The sequence below is a fragment of the Pseudophryne corroboree genome, chromosome 10 (genome assembly GCF_028390025.1).
Source record: "Pseudophryne corroboree isolate aPseCor3 chromosome 10, aPseCor3.hap2, whole genome shotgun sequence".
Classification (NCBI taxonomy): Eukaryota; Metazoa; Chordata; class Amphibia; order Anura; family Myobatrachidae; genus Pseudophryne; species Pseudophryne corroboree.
The window spans coordinates 251,965,673-251,981,873 of record NC_086453.1 but is presented as its reverse complement, the minus strand read 5'-3'; the positions used below and the strand labels follow the sequence as shown (position 1 = coordinate 251,981,873).

At 47.4% G+C, this 16,201-nt stretch overlaps 1 protein-coding gene across 1 annotated transcript in view; it reads right to left on the bottom strand.

The window, feature by feature from the left end:
* Nucleotides 1-2,655: 2,655 nt before the first annotated feature.
* Nucleotides 2,656-16,201, bottom strand: part of LOC134965284 (5-hydroxytryptamine receptor 3A-like) — a 124,860-nt gene continuing 111,314 nt past the window's right edge. The window contains exons 11-12 of the mRNA XM_063941767.1: nt 11,039-11,175; nt 2,656-2,806 (exon numbers count right to left, since the gene is read on the bottom strand). Coding sequence (XP_063797837.1) covers nt 2,656-2,806; nt 11,039-11,175 — 288 coding nt within the window. The remainder of the gene's footprint in view (nt 2,807-11,038; nt 11,176-16,201) is intronic.

Genomic DNA, 16,201 nt, shown 5'->3' with positions numbered 1-16,201 from the left:
AGGTGGTTGGAGTGGTATTGTCACAACTCTTTGAGGATGGGAAGAGTCACCTGTGTGGGTATTTCTCTAGGAGGTTTTCGCCCGCTGAGTGGAACTACGCGATTGGAGAACAGGAGTTGTTAGCTATAAAACTTGCATTTAAAGAGTGGAGGTATTTGTTGGAGGGGCTCAGCATCCTATTTCAGTATTTACAGATCAAAAAAATCACCTGTATCTTCAGACCACCCAGTGCCTTAATCCATGTCAAGCTAGGTGGGCTCTTTTCTTCACCCGCTTCAGTTTCAAGCTTAACTTCTGTAAGGGCTCAATAAATAAGAATGCAGATGCTCTCTCCCGTTCTCTATGTACCAATGAATCCTCTGATCTTAAAGAAAATCAGACCATTGTGGATCCTGCATCTTTTCTTGCAACTCAAATCTCCCCAACTCCTCCACCAGGAAAAACTCTCGTAGCTCCTGAGCTTCAAAAAAATTACTTACGTGGGCACATACTTCTCCTTTCATGGATCATGCCGGTGGACTCAAAACACTGAAATTGAAACAGCATTCCTACCGGTGGCTACATCTTAAGACCAATGCCCAAAGTGTTCCCCTTCGGGGCTTCTACATCTATTACCTATTCCCATTCAACCATGGACCAACATTTCGATAGATTTCGTTAATGACTTACCACCGGCTAGAGGACAGAATACCATTTGGGTCATAGTGGAGCGGTTCTCAAAGATGGCACACTTTATTCCTCTGTCAGGTGTGCCATCAGCCACTCAGTTGTCTAAACTGTTCATCACAGAGATTTTTAAATTACATGGATTACCTCAGGAGATTATTTCCAACCAAGGTCCACAGTTTGTTGCTAAATTCTGGAGGTTGCTCTGTTCCGTCCTGTATTAAATTAAACTTCTCCTCCACTTATCATTCTCAATCAGATGGGCAGACAGAGAGAGTGAACCAAGATTTAGAGACTTTTCTGAGGTTATGCATGTCCTCCTCTCAGGACGATTGGCTGGATTTTCTTCCGTTGGCTGAATTTGCCCACAGTAATTTCTATCCCATGTCTTCAAGGTCAACTCCATTCTTCACGAACTATGGATTTCACCCTCGAGTTCCACAGTTTCAACCTCTACCTGCTCATGAAGTCCCAGATGCAGACCAAGCTCTCCATAAACATTCTAGAATTTGGAGTCAAGTGCTTGGGGCCTTAATCTAGTCATCCAAGTGATATAAATCTTTGCAGATAGAAAGTGGAGGGCAGTTCCTAGTCTCAAAGTGGGGGACCAAGTTTAGGTTTCCATGCGCAAGTTAAGACTTACAGTTCCATCTAAAAAATGTACTCCCAGGTTTATTGGTCCTTTTCCCATTGAAAAGGTCTTGAATCCCCTGGCATGCAAAGTGAAGTTACCACCTTATTTAAGGATTCCCAATACTTTTCATGTCTCTCTCTTAAAGCCATTGGTGCTCAATCATTTCTGGGCTGCCCTGCCTAGACCTCCTAATGGTCAAACTCTACATGGAGAGGAGTTTGAAGTCAAGAAGATGTGATTCACGCAGATATTATGATCGCCTACAGTATCTCATAAACTGGAAGGGGTGTGGTCCGGAAGAGAGATCCTGGGTTTTTGCAGAGGATGTCTATGCTCCCAATTGATTCAGATCTTTCATGCCAAGAATCCTACTAAAGCTTGGGCATGTCCAGAGTCCACCCTTAAAGGGGGTGGGGGTACTATCAGGAGCCAGGATCTTATCTCCGGAGCCGGGTCTGGGGCCTGCCCATCCTGCTGCTGGTGGTGTTACGCTCCCATGATGAGGTGTGGTGGGGCTGGCAGTGGGGATTGGTGCATCTTCTGGAGCATGGGAGACAGGAGTCCTGATGGGTGAATGGGTGCGCCATTGTGTTGGAAACCAATTCACTGTGGCCAATGGTTGGAGTTCCGTGGAGCGCTCAGCCAATCCCAGGCAGCTTCCTCTTACAAAAGGGGTCAGCCCAGTGCAGAAGATACAGCCTAGTGCAGAAGTTCGAGCTTTGAGTTCCCTCAGGTATTCCCTGTGGTTATTTCCCATGCTCCAAGGGTCTCTTGCTCCGCTCTCCTAGTCTTTCCGCAACCTCCTGCTGCACCCTTGCCGGTGAATCCTCAGTTCCACAGTCCATAGCTGTACGCCCCCGGGCAGTGACCCTGAGTACCTTGCGACTGCAGAGGGGCTTCCTGGTTATCCACTGTGCCCCTTCAGTCACAACTATTCAGCATTGATTCTTTGGCAGCATTCTTCAGTGTTCTTCAGTTACGACTAATCAACATTCTTCAGCAGCATTCTTCAATATTCTTCAGTTATGACTATTAAGCATCAATTTTTCAGCAGTATTTTTCAGTGTTCTTTATTCACAACTATTCAGCATCCATTCTTCAGCAAGATTCTTCAGTATTCTTCAGTCATGACTGTTCAGCATCCATTCTTCAGCAGCATTCTTCAGTGTTTCTCAGTCACAACTATTCAGCATTCATTCTTCAGCAGCATTCTTTAGTGATCTGCAGTCATGACTATTCAGCATCCATTCTTCAGCTGCATTCTTCAGTGTTCTTCAGTCACGACTGTTCAGCAATCATTCTTCAGTGTTCTTCAGCCACGTTTGCTGAGCATCCATTCTTCAGTCTTCAAGTCTTTATTCTTCAATAAGCCATTCTTTGATCTCTAATGTATATGAGAAGGAACTATATCCGGCCTCCTCAATTTCTTCCTGTATTGGCATCCACTCCACCAGCTGACACCTATTCGTTGGAGCCTCACCTTCAGCCCAGCGTGACAAACGTCTCCTAACATTTGAGCAGGAACACACACAATATGATTTTCTACAATCCTGTGATTCAGCTGTTTTACGGGCACAATAGTATATTAGTAATGTGCTATCTTTTCTGTTTCCCTTTGACCGGGACAATCAGTTGGATGCAGCCTTTTTGTCCAGTGCTTATTCATACAGAGTTATAGCTAATTTTTATTGTATATTAAGAATTCCTTACTTTACAGGCACATTCACCATGGGCATCACTAAATGGCAGACATGCTTCCCGGATTTGTCAGTCTACTATTTTGCACAGTCTCCAATTACCTCTCTGAACACTTACTGCCTCCACCTAGAGAAATGTTCTATAGACTGTTCTATAGAGGCTATCTTTCCCCTAATCGCTGTCTCATGGTCGGGATTTAATGAAGTCCGAATTCAGCGGCCGTGCAGGATGCTGGACGAACTCAGATTTTTTTTTAAGGGGCAATCATTTACAAGGAATGGTTTAGTCTTGTAGATGATTGCCCCTTTAAAAAAGTCCAACTTCATCTGGCATTCAGAGTGGCCGCTAAAGTCGGACTTCATTACATCCAGCCCATGGTATGCACTGCAGATTCATTAGCGGGTCCAAAATGTGCCCAGGCAGAAGCATCCTTATATTATTATGTATGGGACTGTAATGTAATTACGAAATTCTGGATTAAGGTTAAACGATTTGCGTTGGATGTACTGGTTAACTGTCACAACTGAGGGCCTGAGCTGACGGGAGGCAGCCTCAGTTGTAGGGGCTGAGATGTACCGGAACCTGGGAGGTTGTATCAGACCCCTGGACATGTAAGTAACATGAATAATAACTGCCCGAAGGCGTGACCACGACAACTTGGATAAAAGTCAATGATGTTTATTATGACAACTCCGCAACACAGCAGCAGTAAAAGAAAACGTAAAAGTCAGCAAAGAATAAATACAGTTCCTGGGTACTACAGGATGGCAGGAGCCACAGGGCACTGGTAGTGTGAGATAGTTCTTATGATCTTCTAGATGGAAAGTCCTTACCAGGCCCGACTGTAGCAATGGAGATAACCCAGGATTGTGCCAGCTGGTGTTCCAGGAAAAGCTGGGTTGCTGAAGATAAAACAGCTGCTGTGGATACTGGCTGGAACCAGACTGTTGTTAGCACGGAGTGGATACTGGCTGGAACCAGTTAAATAATAAATGAACTTGGGAGCGATGAAATATGAACTGAAATGTAGAACTTGAGAGCGGAGAAATAATAATACCGGTGGAGAGTGGTAAAGTGTAGAAAGGACACCGGCCCTTTAAGGGAAGCTGTACTCTGCTGGAAGCTGAGCTGGAAGCAGGTAATGTTGTAGCTGGAAACAGATGAATCCACAATGGATTGGAGAGTCAGGCTACACCGCAGGTGGAATGCTGGTGCGGGTCTCTATGGTGGAAGTCTTGAGACAGGAGCTGGAACCTGGAAGACAATCACAGGAGAGAGACAAACAGGAACTAGGTTTGACAACCAAAGCACTGACGCCTTCCTTGCTCAGGCACAGTGTATTTATACCTGCAGCAAGGAAGGGATTGGCTAGGCAATTATGCAGATTATCAATACTGAGAACAGATTGGTGGAAATGATCAGCTGACAGAATCCAAGATGGCTGCGCCCATGCAGACACTTGGAGGGAAGTTTGGTTTGTAATCCATGTGGTAATGAAAACAGTAATGGCGGCGCCGGCCACCGGAGACAGGAGGCGCCAGGCTGACAGATGCACATCCAACCACGCGGACACAGCGGAGGCCGCGGCTGACGTAATCGCCACTCAGACACTCTGCATGCAGAAGTTCAGGGACGGCGGCGGAGGCCGCGGGAGACGCCATGCCAGGTGTAATATGGCGTTTACTGTGACAGCGTCCCAGAGTGACAGGAGAGGATACAGGAATGTACACATCAGGATAACAGATGGGATCCGGTCCTGGAGCGCTGAGCCAGCCTTAGGAGGCATCTGATGGGTAACAAATGGCGTCCAGATACCCGGATCGTGACAGCACCCCCCCCTTTAGGAGTGGCCCCAGGACACTTCTTTGGCTTTTGAGGAAACTTGGAATGGAATCTCCGGACCAAGGCAGGAGCATGGACATCAGAAGCATTGGTCCATGAACGTTCCTCAGGACCATAACCCTTCCAGTCAATAAGATATTGTAGTTGACCGTAACGGTGACGTGAGTCCAGGATCTTGGCCACTTCATACTCAACGCCTCGTTGAGTTTGGACTTTCGGAGTTGGAGGAAGTGAGGAATGAAACCGATTCAAGATCAGCGGTTTCAACAGGGAAACATGGAATGTCCTGGGTATTTTTAAGAAGGGAGGCAACTGGAGTCTGTAAGCAACAGGATTGATGACTTGTTCAATCTTGAAAGGACCGATATAGCGAGGTGCAAACTTCATACTGGGAACTCTTAACCTCAAATTCTTCGTGGATAACCATACCCGATCACCCACCTTGAGAGCAGGAACTGCTCGACGCTTCTTATCCGCAAACTTCTTGTACCTGAACGATGCCTTGAGCAGAGCTGATCGTACGCTCTTCCAGATATTGGCAAACTGATGCAAGGTGATATCCACTGTGGGAACAGAAGTTGCTGGAAGCGGTTGGAACTCAGGGACTTTAGGGTGGAATCCAAAGTTAGTGAAGAATGGTGTTGAAGCAGATGAAGAATGATACTGGTTGTTATGACAGAACTCGGCCCAGGGAAGTAATTGAACCCAGTCATCTTGAGAGGAGGACACATAGATGCGGAGGAAGGCCTCCAAGTCCTGATTCACCCTCTCGGTTTGACCATTGGTCTGAGGATGGTAAGCCGTGGAAAACTTTAGCTTGACTTGGAGGACTTGACATAAACTTCGCCAGAATTTGGCTGTGAATTGAACTCCTCGATCTGAGATAATTTCTTCAGGAAGACCGTGGAGTCGGAAGATCTCTTGTATGAATACTTGAGCCAACTTGGAAGCTGACGGAAGACCGGTGAGAGGAATGAAGTGTGCCATCTTGGTGAACCGGTCAACTACCACCCAGATGGTATTGAACTTGTTGCACATGGGTAAGTCTGTAATGAAATCCATCGACAAGTGGGTCCATGGTCGACGGGGAACGGATAGTGGAACCAGTTGCCCCGCAGGCGACTGGCGGGATACTTTATGTTGGGCACACTTTGGGCAAGATGCAATAAACTCCAAGACGTCCTTTTTCAGAGTTGGCCACCAATAGGACCTAGAGATAAACTCCAGGGTTTTTTGGATACCTGTATGTCCGGCAAAACGGGAAGCATGGGCCCAATGCATGAGCTTCTTCCTTAGCATCGGCTTCACAAAACTTTTCCCTGATGGGGGCGTAGAGTCCATCCCTACCGTGGAGAATGCCAACGGATTTATAATAGGATGCTTGTCTGAAGACTCTGACTCATTTTCTTGCTCCCATGAGCGGGAAAGGGCATCGGCCTTGCGATTCAGAGAGCCCGGACAGAACTGGAGTTTAAAGTCGAACCTGGAAAAGAAAAGTGCCCATCTGGCCTGACGAGGGTTGAGACATTGTGCGCCTTTCAGGTATAAAAGGTTCTTGTGGTCTGTAAGTATGGTGATTGAATGAGAAGCTCCCTCCAACAGATACCTCCACTCTTCTAGAGCGAGCTTGATGGCTAGCAACTCCTGGTCGCCAATGGCATAGTTGCGCTCAGCTGGGGAGAACTTCCGGGAGAAGAAACTGCAAGGGTGTAAATGGCCATCTTTAGCCCTCTGAGATAACACCGCTCCTACTCCAACGGAGGAGGCATCCACCTCTAAGATGAAAGGAGAGTCGATGTCAGGCTGTTTCAGAACAGGCGCAGAGATGAACCTTTGTTTTAAAAGATGAAATGCTTGCATGGCTTCTTCAGACCACTTGGACGGGTTAGCACCCTTCTTAGTGAAAGCAGTAATAGGCGCCACAATGGTGGAAAAGTCTCGTATAAACTTTCGGTAATAGTTGGCGAACCCTAAGAACCTCTGGACCCCTTTGAGGGTTAAGGGTACCGGCCAATTTTGGATTGCTTGTAGTTTCTCAGGATCCATCTCTAGTCCGGAACCGGACACAATGTACCCTAGAAACGGAATGGACTTGACTTCAAAGACGCATTTTTCTAATTTGCAATAGAGATGATTGACACGGAGACGGGACAGAACCTCTTTAACCCAAAAACGATGTTCCTCTAAATCGTTGGCAAAAATGAGGATATCGTCTAGATAGACCACGACATGACGGTATAGAATGTCTCTGAAGATCTCATTGACAAAATGCTGGAAGACAGCTGGAGCATTGCTCAATCCGAAGGGCATGACGAGGTACTCATAATGTCCGTCACGGGTGTTAAAGGCGGTCTTCCACTCGTCACCCTCACGGATCCGGATGAGATTGTATGCACCTCGCAAGTCCAGCTTTGTAAAGATGGTAGCTCCGCTAACTCTGTCAAAGAGCTCAGTAATCAGGGGTAAAGGATAACGGTTCTTGATGGTAATGTCGTTCAAACCTCTGTAGTCGATGCACGGCCGCAGACCACCATCTTTCTTTTTTACAAAAAAGAAGCCTGCGCCGGCTGGAGAAGAAGAAGGTCGAATGAACCCCTTTGCTAGGTTCTCTTTAATATATTCCTCCATAGAATGCGTCTCAGGCAGAGACAACGGATAAGTTCGGCCTCGAGGTGGAACCTTCCCTGGAACGAGATCAATCGGACAGTCCCATTCTCTATGAGGAGGAAGGATATCAGCAGAAGCTTTACTGAACACATCCGTGAAATCTTGATATGGAGGAGGTGGAACATCAGACGACCTGGGGGAGGAAGAACAGACAGGCAATACTTTAAACAAACATGTCTCAGCACAGGAGGAACCCCATGCCAGGATTTGCGTAGTCGTCCAATCAATTGTAGGATTGTGAAGACGGAGCCATGGAAGGCCCAGGACCACAGGATGTGTGGCTCTTGGAATCACTAAAAAAGAAATAAGTTCGGAATGAAGAACTCCCACTCTCAGACGAACTGGTAGAGTCCTTAAAGAAATAACTGCATCAAAAATTTTGCTGCCATCCACGGCAGTTAAAGAAATGGACGAAGGAAGTCTCTCGGTGGGTAGGGACCACCGTTTAACATAGGCTTCGGTAATAAAGTTCCCAGCTGCTCCGGAATCAAGGAGGGCAATGACGTTCCGATAACGTTGAGCAACTTGAAGCGAGACTGGGAGATTACAATCTTGAGGAGATGGAGAGGAGATCATTACTCCTAGCCGGCCCTCTCCTTGGCGAGCTAGGATTTGGAGTTTCCCGGACGTTTGGGACAGGCATTAATGGTGTGAGACGGAGCTGCACAATAGAGACAGAGAAACTCGGAGAGACGTCTTCGGCGCTCAGCAGGAGTTAAACGGGAACGGCCAAGTTGCATGGGCTCATCTTTAGATGGTGACAGTTGACGAGGAGGAGGAGCAGAAGATTTTGGAGCAGATGATCTTCCACGCTCAGTTGCTCTCTCTCTGAAACGTAAATCAACTTTCGTGCAGAGTGAGATTAGCTCATCTAACTTAGAAGGTAAGTCTCTGGTAGCTAACTCATCTTTAATACGCTCAGATAAGCCATGCCAGAATGCAGCATACAGGGCCTCGTCGTTCCATGCCAGTTCGGATGCCAGGATCTGGAACTGTATCAGATATTGTCCTACAGTACGTGACCCCTGGCGTAAACGGAGAATCTCGGATGAAGCTGAGGTTACCCGGCCTGGTTCGTCGAAGATGCGCCTGAATGTTGACACGAAGGCAGTGTAGGAAGATAGCAGGGTGTCGGACCTCTCCCATAACGGTGATGCCCAATCAAGGGCTGAGCCACTGAGAAGAGAAATAATGTAGGCAATTTTTGTACGGTCACTGGAAAAATTGCCAGGTTGTAGCTCAAACTGAATCTCACACTGGTTGAGAAATCCCCTGCAGAATCTTGGAGATCCGTCAAATTTTGCTGGCATTGGAAGATGAAGACGTGGAGCAGAAATGGGTAAGGTGGGTGGGGTTATAGCTGGAGTCACTGTGGTTGACGCACCAGACGCGCCTGATCCACGGAGAGTTGTCTGAATCCCATCCAGCCGAGTAGAGAGATCCTGGAGACAGCGGATGATGTGGCCCTGTGCAGCCTCCTGATGTTCTAGTCGGGCTGCCAGTTCTTGCATCGGCCTGGCCGCTTGATCCTGGTCTCCGGCTGGATTCATTAGGTCAGTGCTTACTGTCACAACTGAGGGCCTGAGCTGACGGGAGGCAGCCTCAGTTGTAGGGGCTGAGATGTAACGGAACCTGGGAGGTTGTATCAGACCCCTGGACATGTAAGTAACATGAATAATAACTGCCCGAAGGCGTGACCACGACAACTTGGATAAAAGTCAATGATGTTTATTATGACAACTCCGCAACACAGCAGCAGTAAAAGAAAACGTAAAAGTCAGCAAAGAATAAATACAGTTCCTGGGTACTACAGGATGGCAGGAGCCACAGGGCACTGGTAGTGTGAGATAGTTCTTATGATATTCTAGATGGAAAGTCCTTACCAGGCCCGACTGTAGCAATGGAGATAACCCAGGATTGTGCCAGCTGGTGTTCCAGGAAAAGCTGGGTTGCTGAAGATAAAACAGCTGCTGTGGATACTGGCTGGAACCAGACTGTTGTTAGCACGGAGTGGATACTGGCTGGAACCAGTTAAATAATAAATGAACTTGGGAGCGATGAAATATGAACTGAAATGTAGAACTTGAGAGCGGAGAAATAATAATACCGGTGGAGAGTGGTAAAGTGTAGAAAGGACACCGGCCCTTTAAGGGAAGCTGTACTCTGCTGGAAGCTGAGCTGGAAGCAGGTAATGTTGTAGCTGGAAACAGATGAATCCACAATGGATTGGAGAGTCAGGCTACACCGCAGGTGGAATGCTGGTGCGGGTCTCTATGGTGGAAGTCTTGAGACAGGAGCTGGAACCTGGAAGACAATCACAGGAGAGAGACAAACAGGAACTAGGTTTGACAACCAAAGCACTGACGCCTTCCTTGCTCAGGCACAGTGTATTTATACCTGCAGCAAGGAAGGGATTGGCTAGGCAATTATGCAGATTATCAATACTGAGAACAGATTGGTGGAAATGATCAGCTGACAGAATCCAAGATGGCTGCGCCCATGCAGACACTTGGAGGGAAGTTTGGTTTGTAATCCATGTGGTAATGAAAACAGTAATGGCGGCGCCGGCCACCGGAGATAGGAGGCGCCAGGCTGACAGATGCACATCCAACCACGCGGACACAGCGGAGGCCGCGGCTGACGTAATCGCCACTCAGACACTCTGCATGCAGAAGTTCAGGGACGGCGGCGGAGGCCGCGGGAGACGCCATGCCAGGTGTAATATGGCGTTTACTGTGACAGCGTCCCAGAGTGACAGGAGAGGATACAGGAATGTACACATCAGGATAACAGATGGGATCCGGTCCTGGAGCGCTGAGCCAGCCTTAGGAGGCATCTGATGGGTAAGAAATGGCGTCCAGATACCCGGATCGTGACATTAACTATCTTCTGCTGCCACCAGATTGGGTGGTGCTGGGGTATCTACCGGGGACTTCTTGTGTGTCTAAGGGCTGCAAAAAACTGTTATTGATCCTCTCAGCTGTAGTCAAAGAAAATGTATTCTTCAACAATGGACTCATCCTACCCCCCCTCCCTCATTTAGCTACAGTATGTTCAAAGTGAAACTATCTTATGTTTTTAAATAGATTGGGTAGGATCTTCTCAATTTGGGAAAGCTTTATTTACACTTTTAAATATTGATATCAAAAGAGAAGTACAACATTATTTTATATCAATGCAATGGTACGAAACAAGATTGGTCTTACAAGAACCCCTCATTTGTTTACACTTGAGTTGATGTGGGTGCTTGGCCAAGGCATACATGGCTGCTCTTTTCCCCCATTTCCCCACCTTTTTTTACCTTTCTTTCCTTCACCTTCTCCTTCCCTACCCTTCTTTCTATTTCTTTTCTTCTATTTTTGAAGTCATTACTTAATTTTTCTTTCCATACTGGTTGGAAAATGTAAATAAAAAGTGGTAAAGTCTTTGCCTTAATGCCTCAAGTTGGATGCATATGCTAGCTTAATTGATGTAGTTCAGGTCCCTTTGCTTTCATGCTCTACCAGCTGCTTTACCTTAGACAGCGCTCACCTGGTCATCTTCCCCTTATGTATTTTACTAATACAAGGCTTATCAGATTGCAATGTGATAAAGGTGTCAATAAATGTAAGCATTTCTTTGAAACCTGACCAGTTTCTATTCTCCTTCAGCTCCTCTAGCTGATTTTCCTGGAATTTTATTAGGAGTATGATATTATTATTATTATTATTATTATTATTATTAACAGTTTCTTATATAGTGCAGCATATTCCTTTACAATTAGAACAACAGTAATAGAACAAAACTGGGGAACAACAGTAATAGAACAAAACTGGGTAAAAACAGACAGACATAGAGGTAGGAAGGCCCTGCTTGCAGGATTACAATGTATAGGGAAATAGGCATTGATGCACAAGGATAGATGCTACCTATTGCATAATGGTCCACCAGATTGCTAGGTTCTTAATGGGTTGTATGATATGATCACCCAGCAATGTTGGCCAAATGTCAGGAGGGTGTGAGAGGAAAGAAAGACAAGATATGTGATGTTGTGTACTGTATAGAGAGGATGTAATTAGATAGGGAAGCACTGAAGGTTATGTGGGTAGGTCTGTTATTTGATAGGTTTGTCTGAAGAGATGAGTTTTCAGGGAACGTTAAAAGGTTTGTTGACTAGAGGTGAGTCTTATTGTGCGTGGGAGGGCATTTCACAGAGTAGGTAAACCCCGAATAAAGTCCTGTAATTTGGAGTATGAACAAGTAGTGCAAGTGGATGAGAGACGCAGATCTTGTGCAGAGTGGAGAGGTCGGGTAGGGAGATATTTTGAGATGAGTGAAGAGATGTATGTCGGAGCAGTTTGGTTAATAGCCTTGTATGTAAGTAAAAATAGGATTTTAATACCTATCGGTAAATCCTTTTCTCCTAGTCCGTAGAGGATGCTGGGGACTCCAAAAGGACCATGGGGTATAGACGGGATCCGCAGGAGACATGGGCACACTATAAGACTTTGAATGGGTGTGAACTGGCTCCTCCCTCTATGCCCCTCCTCCAGACGACAGTTATAGGAACTGTCCCCAGGGAGATGGACATTTCGAGGAAAAGGATTTTTTTGTTACACTAAGGGTGGGATACATACCAGCTCACACCACAAACACACCGTACAACTGGATTAGCAGGAATACCAGATAACAGTATGAACGAAAAACAGCAACCAGCTGAACATAACCGATACACAACCTTCGTGTAACTGAAAACAACAACTAACAATACAACTGCAAGTAACAATCCGCACTGGGATGAGCGCCCAGCATCCTCTACGGACTAGGCGAAAATCCTATTTTCTCTTACGTCCTTGAGGATGCTGGGGACTCCAAAAGGACCATGGGGTCTATACCAAAGCTCCAGATCGGGCGGGAGAGTGCGGACGACTCTGCAGCACCGATTGAGCAAACATGAGGTCCTCATCAGCCAGGGTATCAAACTTGTAGAACTTAGCAAAAGTGTTTGAACCCGACCACGTAGCTGCTCGGCAAAGTTGAAGTGCCGAGACCCCTCGAGCTGCCGCCCAAGATGAGCCCACCTTCCTGGTAGAATGGGCCTTCACTGACTTCGGCAACGGCAATCCAGCCGTAGAATGAGTGTGCTGAATCGTATTACAAATCCAGCGTGCAATAGGCTGCTTGGAAGCAGGATTTCCAATCTTGTTGGAAGCGTACAGGACAAACAGAGCCTCCGTTTTCAGAACAAGAGCCGTTCTGGCGACATAAATTTTCAAAGCTCTTACGACATCGAGAGATTTCGGCACCGTCATGGCATCCGTAGCCACAGGCACCACAATAGGTTGATTTATGTGAAACGAAGACACCACCTTCGGCAGAAATTGTTGACGAGTCCTCAATTCCGCTCTATCCACATGGAAAATCAAATATGTGCTCTTGTGAGACAAAGCCGCCAATTCCGACACCCATCTGGCGGATGCCAAGGCCAAAAGCATGACCACTTTCCAAGTGAGAAATTTCAACTCAACCTTTCGCAAAGGTTCAAACCAGTGAGACATAAGAAATTGTAACACCACGTAAAGATCCCACGGTGCCACGGGTGGCACAAATGGAGGATGGATATGCAGCACTCCCTTCACGAAAGTCTGAACTTCAGGAAGGGCGGCCAATTCTTTTTGAAAGAAAATAGATAAAGCCGAAATCTGCACTTTGATGGAACCCAATTTCAGGCCTGCATCCACGCCTGCATGCAAAAAATGGAGGAAACGACCCAGCTGAAATTCCTCCGTAGGAGCTTTTTTGGCTTCACACCACAACACATATTTTCTCCAAATACGGTGATAATGCTTCGCCGTGACCTCCTTTCTAGCCTTAAGGAGAGTGGGGATGACAGCCCCGGGAATACCCTTTCAAGCTAGGATTTGGCGTTCAACCTCCACGCCGCCAAACGCAGCCGCGGTAAGTCTTGAAATACGCATGGCCCCTGCAGTAACAGGTCCTATCTGAGAGGAAGCGGCCAAGGATCTTCTATGAGCAATTCCTGAAGGTCCGGATACCAGGCCCTCCGTGGCCAATCTGGAACGTCGAGTACTGCCGGAACCCTTGTTCGTCTTATGATCCTCAACACTCTTGGAATGAGAGGAAGTGGAGGGAACACATATACCGACTGAAACACCCACGGAGTTACCAGGGCGTCCACTGCACTGGATTGGGGGTCCCTTGACCTGGAACAATACCTCGGAACCTTCTTGTTGAGGCGAGACGCCATCATGTCTATTTGTGGAATTCCCCAATGCCTTGTCACTTCTGCAAATACCTCTTGATGAAGAGCCCACTCTCCTGGATGGAGATCATGTCTGCTGAGGAAGTCTGCTTCCCAGTTGTCCACGCCCGGAAGGAAAACTGCTGACAGAGCGCTCACGTGTTTTTCCACCCAGCGGAGAACTCTTGTGGCCTCCACCATCGCCGCTCGGCTCTTTGTTCCGCCTTGGCGGTTTACGTACGCCCCCGCTGTTATGTTGTCCGACTGAATCAGGACAGTTAGACCTCGAAGAAGGTGTTCCGCTTGCAGAAGGCTGTTGTAAATGGCTCTTAACTCCAGAACGTTTATGTGGAGACAAGTTTCCTGGCTTGACCATTTTCCCTGGATACTTCTTCCTTGTGTGACTGCTCCCCAGCCTCGGAGACTTGCATCCGTGGTCAGCAGGACCCAATCCTGGATCCCGAACCTGCGTTCCTCCAGAAGGTGAGAACTTTGCAGCCACCACAGGAGAGAAATTCTGGTCCTGGAAGATAGACTTATTTTCCGGTGCATGTGCAGGTGAGACCCGGACCATTTGTCCAGCAGGTCCCACTGAAACACCCGGGCATGAAACCTGCCAAACGGAATGGCTTCGTAAGCCGCAACCATCTTCCCTAGCACTCGAGTGCATTGATGAATCGACACTCTTGCCGGTTTCAGAATCTCCTTGACCATGCATTAGATTTCCAGAGCTTTTTCCGCCGGAAGAAACACTCTCGGCAGTTCTGTGTCCAGGATCATGCCCAAGAAGGACAGCCGAGTTGTCGGAAACAACTCAGACTTTGGCAAATTTAGAATCCAACCATGATGTTGCAGAACTATCAGGGAGAGTTCCACATTTCTTAGCAACTGCTCCTTCGATCTCGCCTTTATCAGGAGATCGTCCAAGTACGGGATAATTGTGACACCCTGCTTGCGTAGGAGTACCATCATTTCCGCCATCACTTTGGTGAAGACCCTCGGGGCCGTGGAAAACCCAAACGGCAACGTCTGAAATTGGTAATGAGAATCCTGCACCGCAAATCGCAGGAAAGCCTGATGTGGAGGATATATCGGTACGTGTAAGTAGGCATCTTTTATGTCGACTGACGCCATAAAATCCCCCCTTCTAGACTGGAGATCACTGCTCGAAGAGATTCCATCTTGAACTTGAAAGTTTTTAAATACAGATTGAGGGATTTTAAGTTCAGGATCTGTCTGACCGAGCCGTCCGGCTTTGGCACGACTAAGAGGCTCAAATAAAACCCTTCTCCCCGTTGGGACGGGGGTACCGGGACAATGACACTCTGGAGACACAGCTTTTGTATCGCAGCACTCACTACTTCCCTTTCTGGGATAGAAACTGGCAAGGCTGATTTGAAAAATCGTTGGGGGGCACCTCCTGAAACTCCAGTTTGTACCCTTGGGACATTATGTCTAACACCCAAGGATCTAGGCCCGAGTGAAACCAGACCTGACTGAAGAGTCGGAGACGCGCCCCCACCGGCACGGACTCCCGTAGGGGAGCCCCAGTGTCATGCGGTGTACTTGGCAGAGGCCGGGGAGGACTTTTGGTCCTGGGAGCCCAACACAGCAGGCAACCTTTTTCCCCTTCCTCTGCCTTTTGAATCAAGGAAGGACGAGCCTCTTCCTTTTTTGTATTTATTAGGCCGAAAGGACTGCATCTGATAATGGAGTGCTTTTTTCTGTTGTGCTGGAACATAAGGAAGAAAAGATGACTTACCCGCTGTAGCGGTAGACACCAGGTCAGCGAGGCCGTCACCAAACAAGACACTACCTTTATAAGGGAGAGCTTCCATAGCTTTCTTGGAGTCGGCATCAGCATTCCATTGAAGAATCCACAGCGCTCTCCTGGCCGAGACTGCCATGGCAATGGCCCTTGATCCCAAGAGGCCAATATCCCTCACCGCATCCTTTAGGTAAGCTGCAGCGTCCCTGATATAACCGAGAGTCAAAAGAATGTTATCCCTATCCAGGGTATCCATGTCAGATGCCAAATTATCAGCCCACTTAGCAATAGCACTACTCACCCAAGCCGACGCCACGGCAGGTCTGAGGAGTGCACCCATAGTGACATAAATGGCCTTTAATGTCGTTTCCTGCTTACGATCAGCAGGATCCTTGAGGGCAGCAGTGTCGGGAGAAGGAAGTGCCACCTTCTTGGACAGCCGGGACAGAGCCTTGTCCACATTGGGAGATGACTCCCACTTTTCCCTGTAGTCAGAGGGGAAAGGATATGCCATACAAATTCTCTTGGGAACCTGCCACCTTTTATCAGGCGATTCCCAAGCCTTTTCACAAAGAGCGTTCAGTTCATGAGAGGGGGGAAACGTCACCTCAGGTTTCTTTCCCTTATACAAACAAACCCTTGTATCAGGAACAGCAGGTACTTCAGAAATATGTAAAACATCTTT